Source organism: Suricata suricatta, chromosome 14 (assembly GCF_006229205.1).
Source record: "Suricata suricatta isolate VVHF042 chromosome 14, meerkat_22Aug2017_6uvM2_HiC, whole genome shotgun sequence".
Lineage (NCBI taxonomy): Eukaryota > Metazoa > Chordata > Mammalia > Carnivora > Herpestidae > Suricata > Suricata suricatta.
The window spans coordinates 43,953,796-43,977,334 of NC_043713.1; the positions used below are offsets into that span (position 1 = coordinate 43,953,796).

The window sequence follows — 23,539 nt, forward strand, 5'->3', positions numbered from 1 at the left end:
AAACTCTTCTAAAACACAAAAAAAGGAGGGAACACTTCCTAATCCAGTTTATAAGATCAGTATTATTCTGCTACCAAAACCAGACAAAGACATCACAAGAAAACAGAACAATTTCTGAATACAGATGCAGAAATCCTCAACAAAATACTAGTAAAGAAAACCTAGCAGCATTTAAAAAGAATTTATACACCAATGACCAAGTGGGATATAATCTAGGAATGCACAGTTGGTTCAACATATGAAAATCAATATAGTACATATTATTAATAAAGGGAAAAAAGTGATAATCCCAACAGAGGCATTAAAGATTTCCGACAAAATCAAAGACTTTTTCATGGCTTAAAAAAAAAAAAAGGCAAACACAAAACAAGCTAGAAACAACAGAATTTCTTCAACTTTAAGAGCATCAATGAAAAATCCATGGCTAACATCATACTTAATGGCAAAAGAAAAAAAAAGAAATCTTTTCGCCTAAAATTAGGAACAAAAAAAGGTGTCTCCTTTTACTGCTTCTATTCTTCTTTTACTTTAGGTTCTAGCCAGGGCAATTAGGCAAGAACATAAAATAATAAGGAATCCAGAAATGAAAGGAAAAAGTAAAACTACCACTATTTGCCTACAACATCATCTTGTATATACAGAAAATCCTAAAGAATTCACAAGATATATGAAAGCTAATAAACAAGCTCAGCAACGTTGTTGGATATAAGATCAATATACAAAAATCAGTTTTATTTCTATATACGAGCAATAAGCAATCCAAAAATGAAATTAAGAAAGCAATGCCATTTATGACAGCATCAAAGAGAATAAAAATACTTAGGAATAAGCTTAGCAAAAGGAAGTGCAAAATTTGTACACTGAAAACCAAAAAACATTGTTGAAATTTTAAGACTGATAGAAAGACATCATATGTTCATGGACTGGAATACTTAATATTGTTGGGATGGAAGTACTATTCACACTGATCTATATATTCAAAGTAATCTGTATCAAAATCCAAACTATTTTTTTTTTTTTGCAGACATTGACAAAATGATTCTAAAATACATATGTAAATGTAAGGGACACAGAATAGCCAAAATATCTTGAAAGCAAAGAATCAAGCTTTGAAAAATCACTTTCTGATTGCAAAACTTATTGGAAAGCAACACTAATCAAGACACTGTAGTACTTGCAGACAGACACATAGATTGACAGAATAGAATTATGAGCCCAGAAATAGACCCATACATCTATGATTAATTTATTTTCAACAAGGGGTGTTAAGACTATTCAATGGGAAAGAAGGTCTTTTCAAAAAATTGTGCCAGGACAACTGGATATTTACACATAAAAGAATGAATTTGGACCCATCTTATACTAGATACAAAAATGAACTCAAAAAGGATCAAAGATGTAAATGTAAGAGCTAAAGCTGTAATTAATACTCTTAGATATAAATCTAGTGACAGTGGGTTATAAGCAAGCAAAGAAAAAGACTACTTGGACTTCATTTCTACAAAGTAAATATACAAATGACCAATAGGGACATGAAAAGTTGTCCAACGTTATTAGTCACTAGAGAAATGCAAAACAAAACCCACAATGAGATACCGCTTTACACACACTGGAATGGCTATTAAAACAAAAACAAAAACAAAAACAGACAGTAACAACCAATGACCATTACGTGGAGAAATTGGAACTCTCATGCATTTTAGGTAGGAATGTAAAATGGTGAAGCTGCTATGGAAAGGAGTTTGGCAGTTCCTCAAAAAGTCAATCACTGAGTTATTATATGACCCAGCAATTCCATTCCTAGGATTACACCCAAAAGAAACAGAGTATTCAGCCATAAATAGGAATGGAGTACTAATAAATGCTACAACATGGATGGCCCTTGAAAACATTATGTGAAGTCAAAGAAGTTAGATACAAAAGATCACATATTATGTAATTCCATGTATATGAATGCCAAACATAAGCAAATCCATAAAGACAGAAAGCAGATTACTGGTTGCAAGGTGCTCAGAGGGAATGATTAACGTCTATAGAATTTCTTCTTTGGAGTGATGAAAATGTTCTGTGATTAAATAATGGTGATAGTTGCACGCCATGTGAATATACTTAAAACTACTCAAGTGGACACTCTAAAATGGTTAATTTTATGGTATATGAATTTTATCTGAACAAAAAACCCCACAAAAGATTGGCACAATTGGGCGTGTCAAAAACAAATTCAAATAAACATTTCAAAAGCAACTGTACTTACTGTTTTCAATACTCTATGGAATTCCTGGGGAAAATGCATAAACAGGAATTCAATAATATACTCTGTTATTAGGAAGTTCTATTGTAATATCTAAGGCAGATATATTGCTTTCCAAGTAAACTTGGGTTTTCACTGATAACATTAATTAATCTGAACATCTAATTTGAAAAAATCTTACAGAGAAATTAAGTGTCATTTAAACTATGGAAAGACATGCTTAGCAAAGGAATTACCAATCACTTTCCCCATAAACATTAGCTCGTTGCTAATTTGCACTCATCTATCACATTGGAAAACCCTCTAAGGCCTGATTATTAGAGGCAGTCCGGCATAACACAGGCAATTCTTGCTCTTCAGAGTCACTAAAGTTGGCAGCAAATGGCTGCATCAAGGCTGAAACCAAAACCTACTAGTACATTAGGGAATAAGCATAACAGTATAACTGGTCACGTGAGAATGCTACAATTTAAGAAATCTAAGAAGAGTCATACCCGTCTAAAATCCAGAAGCAGTATGCTTACAGAAACACTTTCAAAAACTGCTTCTTGGGAGACTGACAACTTATAGGAATCATCTTAAAGCCTGACAAGTTAAAAAAATAATCTCTCTTAGTATAAGCCCATTATTATGCTAACTATAATTAAAGTACTTTGAAGAAAAAGATTTTTTTATAAAGCCTCAACTATTACACATAAAACACCATTAAAAAACACTAATCGCCCTCGGAGGAATGGTGACCAAATTTACTTAATGGAGCAGAGGAATGTAATAATAAAAATACTTGAAAAGACATGGGAATCTTAAAGGTTCACAGACAGCTCTTCACAGATAACTTGTATTTTGTATACATTATACTAATGTTTAACCGCAGGTATCCATGGCCAACTACTAAAAGGACCACCAGGCTAACAAGGTTCATTAACGGTGTCCTGTATCACAAGCTCCAAGTGGTTCCCTAATCGTGCTCCGATATAAGGTAGCACAGGCCAGACCAGCTGCCATAAAGACCACTCTAACTTCTTAGACTATAAATGCCAAGCAAGCTGAGGCCTACTTCTATTTTTCTCACCACTGTACCTAGCACAGTAGGGTGACTGAATGAATAAGTGAATACAAGTGCCATCTCTCCTGAATAGAGAACAGAAAGGAGATTAACCATAAACTGAGGTAATAAATGACATCAAGGTTTTAAAATAACAATATCCAGTACTGAGATACTAATAAACACACACTTCCATATGCTACTGGTAGAAATATAAACGAGTTTTCATTTGGTGGACAGTAACTGGCAGTAAAAATTTAAAAAGAACTTTAATAATAAATCTCATTTAACCTTGCAACTCTACTTCTGAAATTAAAAAAGAGAAGAAACATGGTCAAAGATTTAATTATAAATAGGCTCATACAACATTATAAATTAAAACATGTCCAATAAGAAACGGGTGGTATAGTAGGACAAATAGAATGTGTAGAAGAACATTTAATGATATGAATAAGAGGAACACAGGATATCACTAAGTAAAAAAAAAAGTAGGTTACCAAATATTCCCATACTGTAAATTTTGTAAAAATGTGAAAGGATGTGATGACTTAGTTTCCTTCTCTGTATTTTCTACAATAAACATATGTCTTGATGAAAATAAAAATTTTAAATATAAAATTTCACTTTAAAGAGGCTGGGAAAGAATACTTTTTAAAGAAATCACTGGGGGCAGCTGGGTGGCTCAGTTGGTTAAGTGTCTGACTCTTGATTATGGCTTAGGTCATGACCGCAGGGTTAGTGGGGTCAAGGCCCGCGTCGGGCTCCCTGCAGTCATGTCAGCTCAGAGCCTGGAGCCTGCTTCAGATTCTGTGTCTCCCTCCTTCTGCCCCTCTCCTGCTTGTGCTCTGTCTCTCAAAAATAAAGATTAAAGAAAACTTAAAGAAATCACAACTTTGAGGAATCCAAAGGTGTAAGTGACAGGGATAAGAAAGGGACCCAGAAAGAGTTGACAGAGAGGGACTCACTGGAAATAAAATTGAGGAAGTAAACAGAATAGATTTCCAGATAGTAAATGAAAGAGATAGGCTTTGGAGCTCTTGGTCAGGTCAACAGAGCAGAGCAAGATTTGTGGAAAAGGGGACTGTCCCCATTTCAGGTCAAATAAGGTACACGCTGCCTCTAAAATCCAAATGTGCCCTCTTCCTTTGTGATGGGAGAAATCAGCTAGATATAGCAGGTTGTTGTTGTTATTATTCTTATTCATATTATTTTCTATCTTGCAAAAGGTATCTCAACATAATCTAAACCACTGGACTCCTAGAAAGTTCACCAAGGAAACAGGCACCTGATTTTTTTTGTGAGAATTATCCTCTCTCTGACACGCATACACCTGACCCAAATGTCTATAGGAGCTATTACTCAGCAGATCAAATCATCATGGTATCAATATAATGGATCAGCATAATGTCCTATGAAAGGGAGAAGCTATCCAAGTCCTTGCAGTCTGGCTTATGACATAAAGGTTGATGTAGCCCTGAGGTAAGTTAGGGGAGGTATACTGCTAACCCCACCAGTTGACAGTAAACTAATTTTGATGGTTTGGACTAACAAGTTCATAGAAAAAAAAGCATATACCAGATCAATATCTCCATACCAAATGCCAGGGATTGCAATGATTTGTTCCAGCAACAAAACCTCACCTGGAACAATTGCCGTTAAAGGCACCACCTGATTAAACTTAGGATAACCCACTATTGTTCTCCAAGATCCATCTGTCTTCTCTAATGCCAAACAGAAATGTTGAATAGGGATGTGATAGGAATCCCCACTTCTGCATTTTTCAAATTCATAATGGTAGCTCTGCAGTTCCTCCAGATAATAGTTTATCTTGGTAAGTAGACAACATTCTAGTGGCTTCCACTTGACTTTCCCTCACTTCCACAGGTCAGTGAACCAATGCAGGATCTCTGTTAGCTGTTGAATATGTCTACTACAATTATGCATTCCAGGAATATGGAAATAACCAACCACATTGGGACCACTGTTAGATGGACCCGAGCCAAACACTATGAACTGATGGAAAACAGTGGTGTTTGGGATGTTCTAGAATTCATTATACCACTCAGAGTCAATATTCATCAATCCCTGAAGAGTCTATTTCTCATTCCCCAATGTCCAGTTATTCTAGTAAATGGCTGCAGGTCTTTGGGGAAAGCCTAGAAGGAGATCAACAGCATAGATTTTTTACTGTATGGCAGGCTTTGGCTTTAAAAAGGTCCTTGGATCTGGCTTAGTCTGGGGATGGGTTGAGGGGTTATAAAACTCTGTTGAGGTCATTCAAGTCACACTTCTGTTCCCCAGGTCTACAGCTCTTCTGATATAGAAATTAATGTATAATTCAAAAGGTTTCCCATCTGTCTCATTTGTACAGATACTATAAATCACTTTGGCCATGCCAAAGATCTCTGCAACTCAGAATTCTCTGATTACTACTTTGGCTTTCCTGAAGCCATTACATTACAGTAACCACATTCTCACCCTTTGTCTTTTGCAATTAAGTGCCAGTACTTGTTGCTGTCACCTGGGATTCCATTACTCCTGAATAATTCAAGGATTCTAATTTGATGGCAATAGTTATGCTGTCATTAATAGCTTAAAAAAAAAAGGCCAATAGAGCTCTTCAAGGATGTTGTGATTCTCCTCATGAATGGATTTCTTAGAGCGCTGAGAAAAGGAGTGTTCTCTAGACTCACCTAGGGAACATGTGTCCTCAAGTTTTTGTTTTTTGTTCGTTTTTTTGGTTTTGTTTTTCATGAATGCAAAACCCACTCTAACATTCTAGTCTCCTTACACATTTGGATAACTTCCTCTATAGTATATAAAGTTCTAGGATCTATCTCAACTTTACTTAGTTTAGGCTACCTTTTAGTGTAGTTTTCAGTCAACTAACCAAGCACTTGGTTAGAACCACTCATAGAGACTATTGAATGCTGAAAATGAACTGAGAGTTGAAGGGGAAGGGGGAGGGGGGAAAAGAGGTGGTGGTGATGGTGGAGGGCACTTATGGGGAAGAGCACTGGGTGTTGTATGGAAAACAATTTGACAATAAAATATTATGAAAAAAAAAAAAAAACGAACCACTCATAGCCCTCTGACCTAATACCTTCAATCTGGAATCTCTGCTTAGTGAGCCCTTATCAATAAATTTAGCCTGATTCAATTTTATATTCCTTCTGCTCTATTCCATTCCCACACCATTCCCCAAGTAATTGCAGACAAAATTATTCATTTCTTTTAGTGTGTATTATACCGCCTCATGGGTAGCGGCTTAGTAAGTACCTACCTCATGCCCTGAGGAAGTTACGAGTTGTTACAGAGGTATAAAAGCAATGAAAGGCGGTGAGAGTAAGTCCTAAAGAAGATCAGCAGTCTCTTGAAAGGCAACTACCTTAGGCAAGCCACAACAGATTCCTCAGGAGACTAACCTCCCTCAGACAGAGGTAGGAATGGTAAAGGTGGCTAGGCAGAATTAAAGAATCCAAGGTACCCAGCTTCACTGGAATCTGCCCATATTCCCCACCCCAACTTCCAGTTTTCTATTCTTTCCCCTATGTAGCCTTAACACAAGAGACTACAAAACTAGAAGTTCAATTTGTATTGTAACTCAGTCACTTGAACACTAGACTTTGGGTTTGGTTTTCAGAAATTTCTGCCTCTGGCTACAAGAGATAGGGGTTTCTTCTACAGCAATCATAGAGGACTGCACTCCCTTATGTGGATTCTGAGCTCAGAATCTAAAGCCTTTTCGTTTCCTAAGTTCCCCACTACAGTTTGAAGGGACCAACCTATCCCATTATTCTTATTTTTGTGTTAAAATGTTCTGTGGCAGTAAACACTTGGTCTCCCACAGCTTCACCTTCTATGGGCACTTGATTACTAGTGTCTACAGCTGATAAAGTAACTGCTTTGCTACAGCATGCCATGGATCACCAGGGTCCCCTCTGCCAGTTGAAACAGGCCCATTAATGCTTTTAAATCTAATTAGACCTAAGAGCCAATTCTGGAAAACCTAGAACTAAATTAGGGACTCATCATTACATTACTGTTCCTCTACAACTAATTATGATGCAGGTGTCTTTATCAGTTAGCATTTGAACAGAGAACACTAGGAATGATGGAGAATATGTCATTTATAACAGAGATTTGGCCTTAAGTAATGGTGAACCTGGTCAGTTTATGGTCAGCTGCTGATTCTGTCTGGGGCTGGGCCTGGCCCAGGGTTTGGGGAAGCTGATAAAGACGAAATGGGGGAAGCTGAGGACCCCTATGACTCTCCCATGCCAAGAACCTTTGTGAGCTGCAGTAGCACCCAGGGTGCCCACACTCACCTTCTGAGAATTAAGAATGTGGCTGCACACTCACTTCCACCTTGCAAAACCAAAACGCCTCATTGCCCACAGTAACCAGGAGCTATGCAAGAAAAGGAATTCTGGGAAATGCAGCTCCAGATTACCAAATTTGACATAATACAAATCCACCATACCATCTTTTTCTTTTTTTAAAAAAATACTTGTTTGGATCTGACCTAAATTTTAACTTCTAACCCTTTCTGTCATTGCTTATTTCTGCTCTCATACTTTCAATTTCCAAGGTTCTTCCATTTTCTTTGGTCGTTGTTAAAAACAGCTTTCTATTCTTGTTTCATGTTTGCAAAACATTCTGCTTCTTTTTATATTTTTTCCTAGTTTCCTACTGCTTCATGCCTTTTCTTCCACATTCTTTTAATCTTTTTTGTAAGAGGTTTCCTTTACATATCTGCTTATCCTTGCCAATATGTTCATATTAATATTTAAGTTTAAGCCCTCTTCTCTTAGTTATTATTTATTTTTAGAAAGAATGCCTCTAGTCTCTAGTCAATTCCAATTCAAATATTACTAAATACTCTTACTGCTGTTTTTCCTCTCTTCCTTATTCTTGTGTATTTATGTTTTCATTCCTTTACTAATATTTAAGGGAAATTTGGGAAGAAGGAAAGATAAACCCATAATGTGCAGTTCAACATATTTTGCATGATGTCCCTGAAAATAGCTGACAGAGTCAACCTTTATATCTATGGAAAATTTAAAGATTCAACTACAATTTAGATTTATGTTTAAGTTATTTAAGAAAAAGAGGCAGATTTGTTTATGGAAGTGTGAATTAAATAACATTTAAAAAATAGACCTCAAAATATAAGGAGCTACTTCTTTATTTAAAGTAATAATATGCTTTAAATTCCAGTGAATCTATGTGATATTTATAGCAAATGTTAGGTGACAATAGATAACAATGCACACTCCAGAAAGTTATGGTTCCCCTGTAGCCTGGCAAAAAAGAACTGTGGTAAAGAATGGCACTACCTGTGCCCCTCAAGAACATAGAGATTAAAGCGTGCTCTTTCATGTCAAAAAACTTATTTCTGATTTCAAACTTTCTAATTTATTGCTAAGCAAAGTTTTGTAAAAGACCTTTCTTCTCTTATCCCCAGGAATCAAAATATTTTTTTAAGTTTATTTATTCATTTTGAGAGAGAGAGAATGCATGGAGGTTTGAGGGGGGGGGTGTGGGGGGGAGGGTGAGGGAGAGAGAGACAGACAGACAGACAGACAGAGAGACCCTGTAGGCTCTGCACTGTCAGCATGGGGCTTGATCCCAGGAACCTTGGGATCATGACCTGAGTTGAAACCAAGAGTCAGAGGCTTAACTGACTGGCCTATCCAGGCCCCCACAAGAGTTAAAATCTTACAGGGTAGCATTCTAGCCTGCTTCAACACAGAGCAAACATATACTATCCACTTGATAATTTCTTTATTCTGGTTAACAAAGGAGCACTATTTTAAGCAACATATACTAGACACATCAATACTATAAGCATCATGTAGCTGATTTGGTACTGAAACCACTTAATTTTAAAAGAAATATCAGCAATTTCAAGGCAATTGAATAATTAAATGCTCTTAGGAGGACTCATTTAGTTATGTTTGCAAAAAAAAAAAAAAGCACTGAAGGTAAAACTGCTTTTATGTGTAATGATGTGATTTTTAAGATGTTACAAAGTCAAAATAAAACCTATCTTTATATTCAACAAAAATCAAGAAATATTGTTATGAATATTGTCATTAATAAGCTATGTGAACTATTTGAAAGTATTGTTAATAAAGATCCTTTCTAATCCAAGGATCTAAAATTAACACAGGATGTACAGTTGTTAATGTCTTAACATTCCAAGGACCCTGAACACATGATCTAAGCAATATACATAAGCAATACAAACATGCAAACACTCTAAACCGTAAAGTAGGTTATAATTTACTGTATAAGCATCTGTACAGTCTATATTAATTTAGAAACTAGTTTCATATATATGTATATATTTAAATACATACATGCATATACACACACACACACACACACACACACACATACAAAACTTCAAACCATATCAGTAAATTAAGGACAAATTCAAGTATTCCCAAGCAGTAAATTTTAACTATTTCACTCCCTTGAAAACTTTTTTTAATGTTTATTTATTCTTAGAGAGAGAGAGAACACAAGCAGTGGAAAAGCAGAGAGAGATTCTGAAACAGGTTTCAGGCTCTGAGCTGTCAGCACAGGGCCAGACGGGGGACACGAATTCCTTAGCCATGAGATCATGACCAGAGCTGAAGTTGGACACTTAACTGACTGAGTCACCCAGGTGCCCCTATTTCCCTCCCTTTTTAAAGCTGACAGGTTTATGGTATAAATATTTGATTCAAAATGATAATTGGTACTTGTTCCTTTTTGCTAGGGTCACACAAGAAGACAGTAGCTGATGCTATTCAACTTTAAGACTCCTAGAACAGGGGGGGGGGGCGCGGAATAAAAGAAAAAAGACTACTAGAAGAGAATATCAAATGTAAATCTATAAATCTTGTAATATATAAGATGTATAAATCTTTTTAAGGATAAGAGATAATTTTGTTACATACAGAAATACAGAATAATTTGTTACATACAGAAAAAAATACTAAAGGACAAAAGTCCAAAACTAATTTCTCCAAATGTATTATTGTTGACTTATTATCAACAAAAATGATAATCTATGAATGTGAAAGTTATTAGTAAGCTTAATTTTCTGTAGTAGACAAAAAAAAACCCCACATTTAAACTAAGGAGTTATTCTTCAAAGAACCAGACTCTATCTGACTCCCCTCTGGGATTATATATATATTCCCATCAATTTAAATCAAACAGGTAAGATTTCAGGTTCCCATCTATAAAGAAGACAAAAAGTAAAGTCTCAGTTTCCAAGGTACAGAATATTAAAAATATAAATGGTTTTATACATAATTTTTACAGGATTTCTCAAGGAAGAAGGCAAATGAATAAAGAGTTTTAAATAATTCCAATTAGGATACCTTGGGTGGCCCACTTAGTTAAGTGTCCAACCTTGGCTCGAGCCCAGTTCATGAGTTTGAGCCCCATTCTGGGCTCTGTGCTGCGTGCTCAGAGCCTGGAGCTTGCTTCACATTCTGTGTCTCCCTCTCTCTCTGCCTCTACCCCGCTCATGCTTTGTCTCTGTCTCTCTCAAAAATAAACAAACATAAAAAAAATTATAAATAATTCCAATTAATGCAATTGAAGTTACTGGAAGGGCAAATAAATCAGCAATAAACTTAAACATCATTTCCCCAGTTTCTTAGTTTTAAAAGAAAATAGTTTATAAAGTTAAAACATAAATAAAAATCAACAAAAAAGAAAATAGTCTTCAAGCTAATTTCAAAATAAGGATTATACTAAAATGTCACCAGCTCGTTAAAGAAATGGATATTTTTAATTTAGGTTAGCATTACTTAAAGTACTGTTACATAATATAGTAAAATTTGACAACTACCTAAGCTTAAATCCCAAGATACACAGAGGAAAATGTACTCGCCTAAATTCTCAAAACTAAAGAGCACCAAGCAAACACATTCAATATATTTATATCCAAGTGATGACACATCTGTTTTGAAATTTAAGTTAATAATTTTCCATTTTAATGCCAATAGATAAATCGTATAAACTAGTTTTTATCTCTGAACACGAAAAATACATTTCTCCCTGCCCCCTAACCTATCACCTTTCTCAGATTTGAACATACAGTAAAAGAAAAAAACACTTAAATATCTGATTATTGTACACCAGAGAATGTTTTGCTTTATAATTTGTGACAAACTCAGCAGCAAAGCTCTGAAGAGATTAGTGGTTAACATTTTAAATTCACTATGGATCATTAAGACTACTTATAAAATATGATTAAAGCTAAAATAATGGTACTATTACTACGATGACAACAATGATAATTTATTAAGCCCATTCTTGAGGACAGAAACCAGCTAAACACTTTGCAGAATCCAATCCTTAAAACATTACAGGCAGGTATTATACCCATTTTGCAAGTGGGGAAAATTGAGGTGCTGGGTTTAAAGAAGTTGTCAAAAACTATAAAACTTAACAGAGTAAAAAAACCAAACCCAGATCTGAGTTCAAAGCACGTGTACTCGCCCCATCCGCGAGTACAGTAGTATTTACTGCATAATACTAACAGAAAGGAAGGCTAGGAACTTAGATATCTATAGCTCTTTCTCAAAAGAGGTATAAATAACTCCATGGATGGGAAAAAAATTATAAATAACAATTCTTGCAACAAGGAAACAAGTACGCGAAGTCATATTTATAGCAATAGGCTTCATGATGAAATAGCATGCCCCAGTTTTAATAAAGTATTTATACACATTCATATACAAAGAGACCAAAAATAAAGGGCAGTGGGTCATCCTGTGGTAGAGAAATAAAAACATAAAAACTCTTCACTGAACTAGTTTCACCAGACTTTTATTGTTTAATTTTTTAAATGTTTAATTTTGAGAGAGAGAGAGAGAGAAACAGACAGACAGAGACAGAAAGACAGAGAGAGAAGGAAGCGAGGGGGGGCGCCGGGAGAGAGGGAAACACAGAGCCTGAAGCAGGCTCCAGGCTCTGAGCTGTCAGCACAGAGCACAATGTGGGTCTTGAACACACAAACCATGAGATCACAACCTGAGTTGTCTAACGCTTAACTGACTGAGCCAGCCAGGCATCCCTACCATATTTTTAAGTATATTAAGATGTGCAACCTTGGGGCACCTGGGTGGCTCAGTCAGTTAAGCGTCCGACTTCGGCTCAGGTCATGATCTCGTGGTTCATGGGTTCGAGCCCCGCATCAGGCTCTGTGCTGACCGCTAGCTCAGAGCCTGGAGCCTGTCTTCAGATCCTGTGACTTCTTCTCTCTCTGACCCTCCCCTACTCATGCTGTCTCTCTCTCTCTCAAAAATAAATAAAAACATTTAAAAAATTTAAAAAAAAGTTTGGAAAAAAAAAAAAAAAGATGTGCAACCTTGAGGACATTATGCTAAATGAAATAAACCAGTAACAAAAATACAAATACTATATGATCTCACTTACATGAGGTATCTAAGTAGTCAATTTCACAGAATCAAAGTGGAACGGTAGTTATTAGGGGCTGTGGGGAAAATGGGGAGTTGTTAATGGGTGTAGAGTTTCAGTTTCACAAAGCAAACGAGTTCTGTAGATATGCTGCACAACAAATTGAATATGCTTAGCACTATAGAACTGTACAGCTTTAAAATGGTTAGGATGGGAAAAAGTATTTTGTAGTAATACATAAATAAATAGATATATATCAATAGAATTAAAAATTAAAATTTTATTCCTCAATTAGTAGCCACAGTTCAATTGCTCAACAGCTGTATGTAGCCATTCAAGGATAGAACATTTTAATCAGATAGCACTGGATCACAGTATATAGAAACAGACCCAAATACATACGGGAATTTGTATTCAATATTAAATTTATAAAAAAAAAATATTAAATTTATTTGACAAAAGTAGCAGTTCAAATCAGTGGGGGAAAGACCTACTGAGTAAATAGTGCTGGGACAATCTGTGGGCCTGGGGAAGAATAAAGGAAGAAGGGAATAAAGCTAAAGCCATATCTTAATTCCAAATCTAAAGAAATTCTGGATGAATCAAAGACTCGTACTTATAAGGTAAAATGATAAATGTATTACCACATAATTCTAATTAAGAATGGCCTTGCCAAATAGAATGGAAAGCCAGAACACAACAACTCAAAGATTTTTTTTTTAAGGAAAATAAAAACCTTGACAAGAAGAAAGCCTAGACAAACTAGAAAGGGGTGTGGGTGGAGGGGTGTGGTGTGTTCCATTTTCTTAATCAATTGAAAAACATAACTCAGTTGAAAAAGTAAACTGAGAGTGCCAATATACATAGGAAAAAATTGCTAAATTTTACTTGTAATTTAAATACTCTATTAAAAATCACATTTTCAACCATCTAAGGGCAAAGATAATCTGCAATGTTAATGAGGGCAAAGATAATCTGCAGTGTTAATGACAGTGTGGGAAAAGAGGCACTAATGGATTTAAAAACTGATACAACTTATTCAGAGGGTAATTTAAAAATATTTAATAAAAATCAAAAGCAACAAATAATATGTATGGACAAAATGATATGGAGTCTAGAACGGACTTTAAAATAACCTGAGGAAGGGACACCTGGGTAGCTCAGTTAAGTATCTGACTCTTGATTTCAGCTCAGGTCATGATCTCATGGTTCATGAGTTTGAAGCTGATGCCAGGCTCTATGCTGACACTGTGGGGCCTGCTTGGGATTCTCTCTCTCCCCCCCTCTCTCTCTGTCCCTCCCTCCCAACTCCCATGCATATCCCCTCTCTCAAAATAAATAAGAAACTTAAGAAAAAATAACCTGAGGTATAAAAAAAACAGAGAAAATTGGCACAGATATAAATAAGACTAGGCATAAACTGATAAGTAGGTGTACCAGAGTGGTGGGTATATGGGGATTTATTATACTATTCTTTGTGTGATTGAATTTTTCCAAAAAGGTTTTCATGTTATGCACAACCTTTTAAACCAGGAATTCCATTTTTAGGAATTTAGCCTACAGTTACATTATACAATGTAAGTACAACAATGTTCTGGAAGAAACCTAAATTTCCATTATAGAATTGGGTTGAGTAAATTATGTTTTTCTAAACATAGTAATGTCCTATACCTTTAAAAAGTATGGAGGTCAGTTATGTGAGGGAGATTATAGAAAAAGGAAAAAACATCAAGGGCAGAACAACAAGAATAGTTTGATCACAATTACATAAAAACAAAATCAAGCATGTGATTCGTGAACACCCATAAGATACATGTCCACATTCATGACAAATTTCTAGAAGGCTATGACAAAATCTTAATAATGGTTTCACCTGGTTGGGCAGGAGATGGGGAACTATAAATCTTTGAGGAGGATCACTTATTTTTCAAACATTTTTAATACTGCGATTTTTTGGGGAGACCTGTGAACATTTCCATTCATTACATTTATAATGAAAAACAACTAGATATTTTAAATCCTTCCTTTACTGAGATGGCTGTCATTTATTTAGGAACTGTCAATGTTCAGAGTGTGTGCTAGGAAGGAGCTGGCCTCAAAGCACACTGAATTTCACAGAGCAGACGAGCCGTGGCTCTCCTCCTGCTGACCCTACCTCAGTGTTCCTACGGTACCTCTATCTCACCCTGATGATCAACCCACAAATCTAACGTTATGTCCAATAATTGTTCTAGAGATGGAAGTCGGATCTTTTCTTGGTGTTAATCAAATGATTAACAATTTTTATTGAGTATTTAAGTGCCTGGTTCTGTGGAAGCATACAAATGAACAGGATTATAGTCCTACTCAAAAAGTTTAAAACCTTGCAAAGAAAAAATATGCATCATATAAGGAACAGAGAAGAATTTGCCATGCAAACACATTATGTACTGAGACAAGGAGAAGTCAATGAAGGAATGAGTAGTTGGGGTTCATGGAAGAAATAATGAGGGCAGATTTGATCTTAAGATATGAGCTGGAGGCGCCTGGGTGGCTCAACTGGTTGAACATCTGACTTCAGCTCAGGTCATAATCTCATAGTTCATGAGTTCGAGCCTCACATCTGGCTCTCTGCTGTCATTGCATAGCCTGCTTCAGAAGATCTGTCTCCCTCTCTCTCTGCTCCTTCCCTGCTCATGCAGTCTCTTTCTCTCTCTCAAAAGTAAATAAATGTTTTTAAAAACTTAAAAAAGATAGATATACAATAGAAAGAGGATTGTCTAAGACTACTGGAAAGAATGCACAGAAATGGGGGTGAATGGGGAACAGGACAAAGTATAAAATAAGTAATCAAGATGAGTGAAGTTCAAGGTGATATATTCCTTTAAAAAACAGCAAAATTAAGATTTTATAAAATAGGCAAAGGAAGAGTTTTCACAAGCACCAGCATGTAAGGTAGGGTAAACTTATCTGCGTGTCTTTGCTTTCTTTTGGCTTGCTTTCTTGACATGAAAAATAAAACAACAAACACTACTTTAATACCTCACATCCAGACCCAGATTCGAGTGGTCTCTTCTTTCTTGGTCCAATAGCCGCAAGAGCTGTGAGGTTAGCATCTCTATGCTGTATCTGAGCAAGCTCCAACTGTTGTAACTAGAAGGTGAAATAAAAAAAAAAAGTCAGTATTTTCACACTCATGTTCAGAGGGGGAGAGAAACTTATCTTTAAGCCTATTTCTGTGTTCTTTACCAAATAAGTTACAGTATAAAATGAATAATAAATTCCCTTAAGAGCCAAGAGTATATCATTTCTTGAGATCCTTACTCCAACAAACTCTTTAATCCTAAATCTCTAAACATAAGAGGAAGAATTTAGGTGAGGTAGTATATAATAGAAGAAAAGCAAGGAAAAAAAAAGCATCTGGTGCTTAATCTCTCCTTAGTTTAATCACAGATAAGAAATGCCTGAAGAATAAATTGAACAGTAAATTTAGGAGAGAAACTGGCTACAATAGTCAACTTTTTTCAAAATAAAAGAAAGTTACTTGAAAATAAAGACAGCTTTTGTAAATTATAGGAAACAGTTCTATGCTGGATGATTTACAAAATACTTCCTTAAAAATTTACTCATTTAACTCTCACACCTCATTAAAAAGTATGTATTAATTATAATAGGATATTAAAGTTATACATATATATATACTCATTTTTCCCCCTAAAAAAGACATGTTGTAAGAGCTTAGACAAAACTTCATAAAGGTCACACAAAATAATAAGTGGTAGAAACAGAACTCAGAGCCACGTGTTCTTATTACGATCCCTTTCACACTTTCACATGGACTTACTCTATATTTATCTTCATGTCAAACACTGTTTTTGCTGTCAAGTTTTTATCATAATTAACCCAGAAAATCCAAATCTACAAGATATAATTACTTAGTATGTGGGTAGTAAACTATGCAGAGGTATTCGTAATGATGCCCCATTAAAAGACAGATAAATAAGACATTAGAACTATAAATAAAGGCATGAAACCATAGTATCATTTCACAGAGGCAGGTGATTGTCAAATGGTAGTTCTTTAAAAATAAAAAAAATTTTTAAAAGGCGGGGGGGAAGATAACCAAGTCAAAATACAACATCACTACATATGTCCTTAAGATTCTCCAGAAGAGGAAAAATGTTCAGTTACCATCAAAATCTTATTACTATGGAGAGAAAGGAAGAAAGAACCTGTCACTGGTTGCTTGATAAATATTCAAACAATACCAGGCTCCAAGATAGTCTACTGAAAGTAACCTGTTGAGGAGCCCAATATACACACATTGAATATTCTTCAAAAAGAACACTGACCAAGGTGCCTGGGTGCCTCAGTCGGTTAAGTTTTAGACTTTAGCTCAGGTCATGATCTTATGATTTGTGAGTTCGCGCTCAGCATCGAGCTCTGTGCTGACAGCTTGGAGCCTGGAGCCTGCTTCAGATTCTGTGTCTCTCTTCCTCTCTGTCCCTCCCCCTCTTGTGCTCTGTCTCTCTCAAAAATAAACATCAAAAATAAGTTTTGTTAAAAGACAACTGACCAAATTTTGAACATATTAAGAAAAGAGGAGCATGAAAATAGTAAAGTTTGTGGTGAAGTAGGCAGTCTCAAGGAGATACAAAGTAAAGATCACTTCAGATTATTTTATAATATTAAAGACCAAAGATAATCCATAGGTAACTGAGTCTTTAGTAAAGCAGAAAACACAACTAAAAAAAAAAAAATTAAGAACCATTCTCCATTTGCCTTTCACAAATCACAGGGGGAAAAAAAATCCCTCTTTTAAACTGCAGGTTTACACAGATATAAATTGCCAGAAAAGTATTTCAGGAGTTGTAAACTATCTTTTGTTGATGCTGACTTTTTAAAATTTTTTTAACGTTTATTTATTTTTGAGACAGAGAAAGACAGAGTGCGAACAAGGGAGGGGCAGAGAGAGAGAGGGAGACACAGAATCTGAAACAGGCTCCAGGCTCTGAGCTGTCCACACAGAACTCGATGCAAGGCTCGAACCCATGAACCGCAAGATCATGAATGAGCCAAAGCTAAACGCTTATCCGACTGAGCCACCCAGGTTCCCTGATGCTGGCCTTTAAAATAAAATATACAGTTTCAGAGTCTGATGCTGTCATAATCTGGAACTTCTAGATGACAAAATGCAATTTTAGTTAATCTACCCTGAAGCACAAATCAAACAACAAGCTACAATTTTTAAATCTTCCCCTGGAGAAAATTAGCATCTACAAGACAGTCACAACAAATAAAAAGTTTCTAAATTGACCTCTGTCAATTTCCCTATCTATGTAGTAAAACATTTTCTCTCACTCTGCAAAGTATACTTTGGTTTTCTGAAATCTCACATGTGAGATTTCTTAAAACATGACACCCAAAGCAGGTCCATTAAAAAAAAAAAAAAAAGAAACTGACAAATTAGACTTCATACAAATTACAAACATTTGCACTACAAAATACACAGTTTAGAGAACAAAACAACCCATACTATTTAATTTCTCTAATTTTCTTTTTGTTGCCTTACTGTATGGGCAATATAACATTAATAGTGATGAAAACAGACATCCTTGGCCTTCTTCCTCATCTCTGGAAGAAAGCATTCAGTCATTTCATCATTAAGAATAATGTTAGTAGGATTTTAATAGCTGCACTTTATCAGACTGAGGAAGTCCCTTCATTCCTAGATTCTTGAGAATTATTAATACATGTTGAAATCTACCTAACGTATTTTTGCATTAATTGTTATGATCTTTCTTAGACTGTTAATATGGTAGATTATATTCACTGATTTTTTAAATAGTAATACAGATTTGCTTTCTTGAGGTAAACTCCACTTGAGCATGTTATTTTTATACATTGCTAGATTTGATTTGCTAATATTTTGTTGAAGATGTTTGCAAACATCTATGTTCACAAAGGATACTGAAATGTTTTCCTATTTTATAATGTTTTTCTGGATAGTTAGTAGGATGATGCTGGTCTCATAAAATGAACTGGAAGAGTTCCTAACTCTTCTGTTTTCTGAAAGAAATTGTGGAGACATGTTATTAATTCTTTTACAAATCTTTGGAAGAATTTACTAATAAGTAAAATGATCTACGGCTGGAGGTTTTTTCATTGAAAGGTTTTAACTATAAATTGACTTTAATAATTACAAAACTACTGAGGTTAGCTACCTCACTTGGCTAAGTTTTGATAAGCTGATGCTTTTAAAAAAACTGGTTGCTTCATCTGAGTTGTCAAACTACTTGCATAGAGTATTTTGTATTGCTTTATCCTTTTGACATCTACAGGGTCTGTAGTGATTTTCCATCTCTTTTTTCTTGATACTGGTGGTTTACATCCTTTTTCTTTCCAGTCTAGCTAGAGATTTATCAATTTTGTGATCAAAGGACTAGTTTTTTATTTTATTTTCTCAATTTTTCCTTCTGTTTTCAAAGTCATGGATTTCTGCTTTTATCTTTATTATTTACCTTCTGCATGCTTTGGGTGTGTTTTGCTCTTCTTTTACTAGTTTCTTAGGTTAAGAGCTTAGATGGATTTGAGACTTTTCTTCTTCTCTAACATAAGCATTCTTCCTATCCTTTTACTTTTACCTACATTATTACATTTGAAATGAGTTTCTTTGTAAACAGATAAAATTTAGTCATGGTTTTGAAATCCATTCTGACAATCTCTATCTTTGAACTGGTAATTTAGACCATTTACACTTAATAGAATAACTTAGACATTTTTGGATTTAGGTCTACCATTTTATTATATCTTTTCTGTTTGTTCCTTCTGTTTTTCATTTGTTTCCCTTTTCCTATTTGTTTTGGGTTATTTGAACTTTAAATATTTCACTTTAATTTACCTATTGTTTTTATAGGATTTTTTAGTGGTGGCTTTAGAAATTACAGTATACTTACTTAAAATTTCAGTTTACTTAGAATCAATATTTTACCACATCAAGTGGAATATAGATACTTTATGTCCTTTTACTCTCCATACATTGTTATAACTGTTTTATATATTACTTATGTATATACTGAAAATCCCTGACAATGTTAAAATTTTTATTTTCAATATTTTATTTTTTTTTAACATTTATTTATTTTTCTAAGACAGAGAGACAGAAAAAGAGCAAGGGAAGGGCAGAGAGAGAGGGAGACACAGAATCTGAAGCAGGCTCCAGGCTCTGAGCTGTCAGCACAGAGCCTGATGTGGGGCTCGAACTCACGAACCAAGAGATCATGACCTGAGCTGAAGTCGGCTGCTTAACCAACTGAGCCACCCAGGTGTCCCATTTTCAATATTTTAAGTCTTAAAAGCAGACTATATACTATTTCTGTTGCTCTTTCTTCATTCCTAATGTTTAAAGTTTGGTATCATTTTCCCTTTGGTATCATTTTCACTTTATTCTGAAGAACTTCAATTTCCTTAAGCAATTTTTTTAGAGTAGGTCTGTAGGCAAAGGATTCTATTCTTGTTCCTTCGTCTGATACTGTCTTTGTATCACCTTCATTACTGTAGGGCATTTTCACAGGATATAGCATTCTGGGTTGGTTGACAGCTCTTTTTTACAGCAGTTTAAAAATATTTTGCTACTTTCTTTTGGTCTCCATGGTTTCTGATTCGAAATCTACAATCACGTGAATTGCTATTCCTTATTGTACAAGGTATACCTCTCTAGCTGGTTTCAAGAATTTCTTCTGTCTTTAGTTTTCTTAGATATAATTGAATCTGAGTTTCTCTGTGGTTAACCTGTTTGTGGGGTTCATGGAGCTTCTGCAATCTTTAGGTTTATGTCTTTCTAAATTTGGGAGGTTATTGGCAATTATTTTTTAAACATTTCTTTAGTATTTTACTCTTTCTCTTCTGGGACTTCAATAACATTAATGCCAGACCTTTGGTCATTGTCCCACAGGTCTCTGAGGCTCTGTTTTTCTAGTTTTTGTTTTTGGTCCATTTTCTCCTTAGTTGTTTGGATTTGTCCATCTTCAAGTTCACTGACTCTTTCCTCTCATCTCTTTTCTACTATCCAGCCCATCCAGCGAGTGTTTTATTTTGATTACTGTTACCTTCGGTTCTAAAATTTCCCTTTTAAAAATAAAATTTCCATTTTAGAAATTTACTCCTGGTTCTTCAAGTCAAGTAATTTTGAATAGTATCCTGAATATTTGAAATATTAAAAGACTCTGGGTCTTCCTTAAATCCTTTGGAGTATGACATTTTTGTTTTAGTATGCAAAACAGGTCAATGAGATTTAGGCCACAAGTTCCAATGTATTTTTTGTTAGCTCAAGCTTCAATATCAGTTCAGTTTTCAAAGCTTTGCAGTGCTCACTGGATATGTCCCAAATGTGTATCACTCAGTGGTCAGCCTGGGACCTAGCATTGCTGTTCCATTTCTTGTTTGCTTTTTTATTTTTTAAAATGTTTATTTATTTTTGAGAGAGACAGAGCATGAGCAGGGGAGAGGCAAAGAGAGAGGAAGACACAGAATCCATAGCAAGATCCAGGCTCTGAGCCATCAGCACAGAACCCGACGTGGGGCTCAAACTCATGAACTGTGAAATCATGACCTGCTGACTGAGCCACCCAGGCTCCCCTCTGTTAGTTCCATTCTTAAAGTCTTTATGTATGCCGATGAAAATCAGATTCACATGTGACAAATGTGTAGCTCAAGAGTGGGCCTAGGAGTTTAAGCAGCAAGAAGAAGAATGGGGGTGGGAAGGTGAAAAGAAGGAAGGCAACCTCACTGCTGGATTAGTGGTATTTTGAATTCTCATTTTCTTCCCCAATTTGCCTACTATTTACTCTTCAAAACATTCAAAAAGCTCTTCCACGCATTCTTTTCAGGTTTTAGAGCTGTATTCAGTGGGAGAGACAGTCAGAAGTGCTTTTTACTCCATCAACTGAAACCTTTAAAAGCGCATTAAACCAGAATTCTGACAATAGGTTTCTGTTAAATTATACTCCTACTAAGCTTTGCTTCATAAAACTTAAAGCCTGCTTGCTCACTTACCAGCAACACACACTTCAGTACAAAAAGAGGCTTGGCAAGTTTTCTTTTAAGAATACCCTTACTCCTTCCTTATGGCTAATGAAAAAGGCAAAAGCCTTCATTTCCCTTATCATAGTCTTCTTGATATCAAGCAGAGGTTCCCTAAAATTCAAGTTAGTGCCCTAGAAGCAACAGAGCAATGGCTGGTTGTTGAAGATTATTTTATTCTTGATGTCTACTACCTGTTTCTGTTCATTTTTAAGTAACAATCCCTTTCATCAAGTCCAAAACACATTAATAGATTACCTTAGAGATAATCTCAGAGGTAAAGTTCAGTAGAGGTACTTCTAGATGCTAAGTGCATAATTTTGAATGACAAAAGATTTTTTAAAAAATTAATGAAAAAGGTAAACAAAACTGAAGCAGAGGAGCTAAATGAAGAATGAATAAGTCAAATGTTATATAGCCAAGTCCCTTCACAGATACAGGGACGTATTAACAGGAAGGACTGTATTATTTAGATAATTGTGACACTGACACTATGGGAAATTAGAAAATGTGTTTCTTTTTTGTGCTTAAGGCAGGCAAGATATTTAAAAAAAAAAAAAAAGGCAGGTGCTGAAAGTACAAGAGACAACAGCAGAGCTGTCCTTCATAACAAATGATCCAGAAATATGAAGTGCTATCATCTTCAGTCTGATTTTGCTATGAACTCTTAGAGAGTGATATAATAAGGTATAAAGGAAAGGACGGAGTTGAAAGGTAAGTTAATGTCTCCTCCAAAGTTTATGTATCCTGTCCAAAATACATACATTAGTAGCACTGAAAATAGCTATTGCCACTAAATAGGAATATTTGAAAGATCTGAAAAAATAAGAGAGATAAAGTATGCTACCTACTTTTGAATTCTGCAAAGAATTAAGAACAATGTCTTGCTTAGATTTCACAGTTAATGTGTACATAGAAACAGTAGAACCCTACCATCAAACAATAGATGTTTTCTAAATAGTAAACATTTTGATAGAATTTTAGATAGGCTTTGTAAAAATTAACCAAACTCTAAAACTCTCAATAATGCTAATAATCACTTCTAAATTACTATAACTTACTGGGGGGAAAAGGTTAAATCCTAAAAAATTACACTAAAAAGAAGCAAACAATACCACACTAAACACTGTTAACAAATGAATTCTAAACCAATGGAACCAACAAAGCAAGTTATAAAACAATCTCTATCCCCTCACCCCCAATCTCACCTAAAATTCAGGGATACTACAACAGAAACACAGGATCGCTTTCAACCTCTCAAAGACAATTATTCGGCAGGCATTACACCAAATCTAACAATACACGGTCTAAGTATTTTTTTTTCTTCCAGCCACTACTGCTGTTCTTATGATGTCAAGACACTGTCCAGAACACCTGAGACACTTGAAATCTGGAATGTAGAATCCAATGCCCTTCTAATCCATCCTTACATTTCAGGAAAATAGCATTCTCTAGTCTCAATTAGACACTTTCTTCCTTAGACTTAAGCATAATACTTGATATCCATATTGTTTAAAACAAATATAATCTGGGGCGCCTGGGTGGCTCAGTCGGTTAAGCGTCTGGCTTTGGCTCAGGTCATGATCTTACGGTTCATGGGTTCGAGTCCCCCATTGGACTCTGTGCTGATGGCTCAGAGCCTGGAGCCTGCTTCGGATTCTGTGTCTCCCTCTCCTTCTGACTCTCCCCTGCTCTCACTGTCTCTGTCTCTCAAAAAAATAAATTAAAAAAAAAACATTAATTAAATAAATAAA

General features: G+C 35.4%; 1 protein-coding gene across 3 annotated transcripts in view; it reads right to left on the reverse strand.

Annotated features, from left to right (window-relative positions):
* The window catches only part of TAF4B (TATA-box binding protein associated factor 4b), a 119,722-nt gene that overhangs the window by 14,650 nt on the left and 81,533 nt on the right, over positions 1-23,539 (reverse strand). For all 3 annotated transcript variants that reach the window (XM_029922603.1, XM_029922604.1, XM_029922602.1), the window contains one exon: positions 15,747-15,857. In XM_029922603.1, coding sequence (XP_029778463.1) covers positions 15,747-15,857 — 111 coding nt within the window. The remainder of the gene's footprint in view (positions 1-15,746; positions 15,858-23,539) is intronic.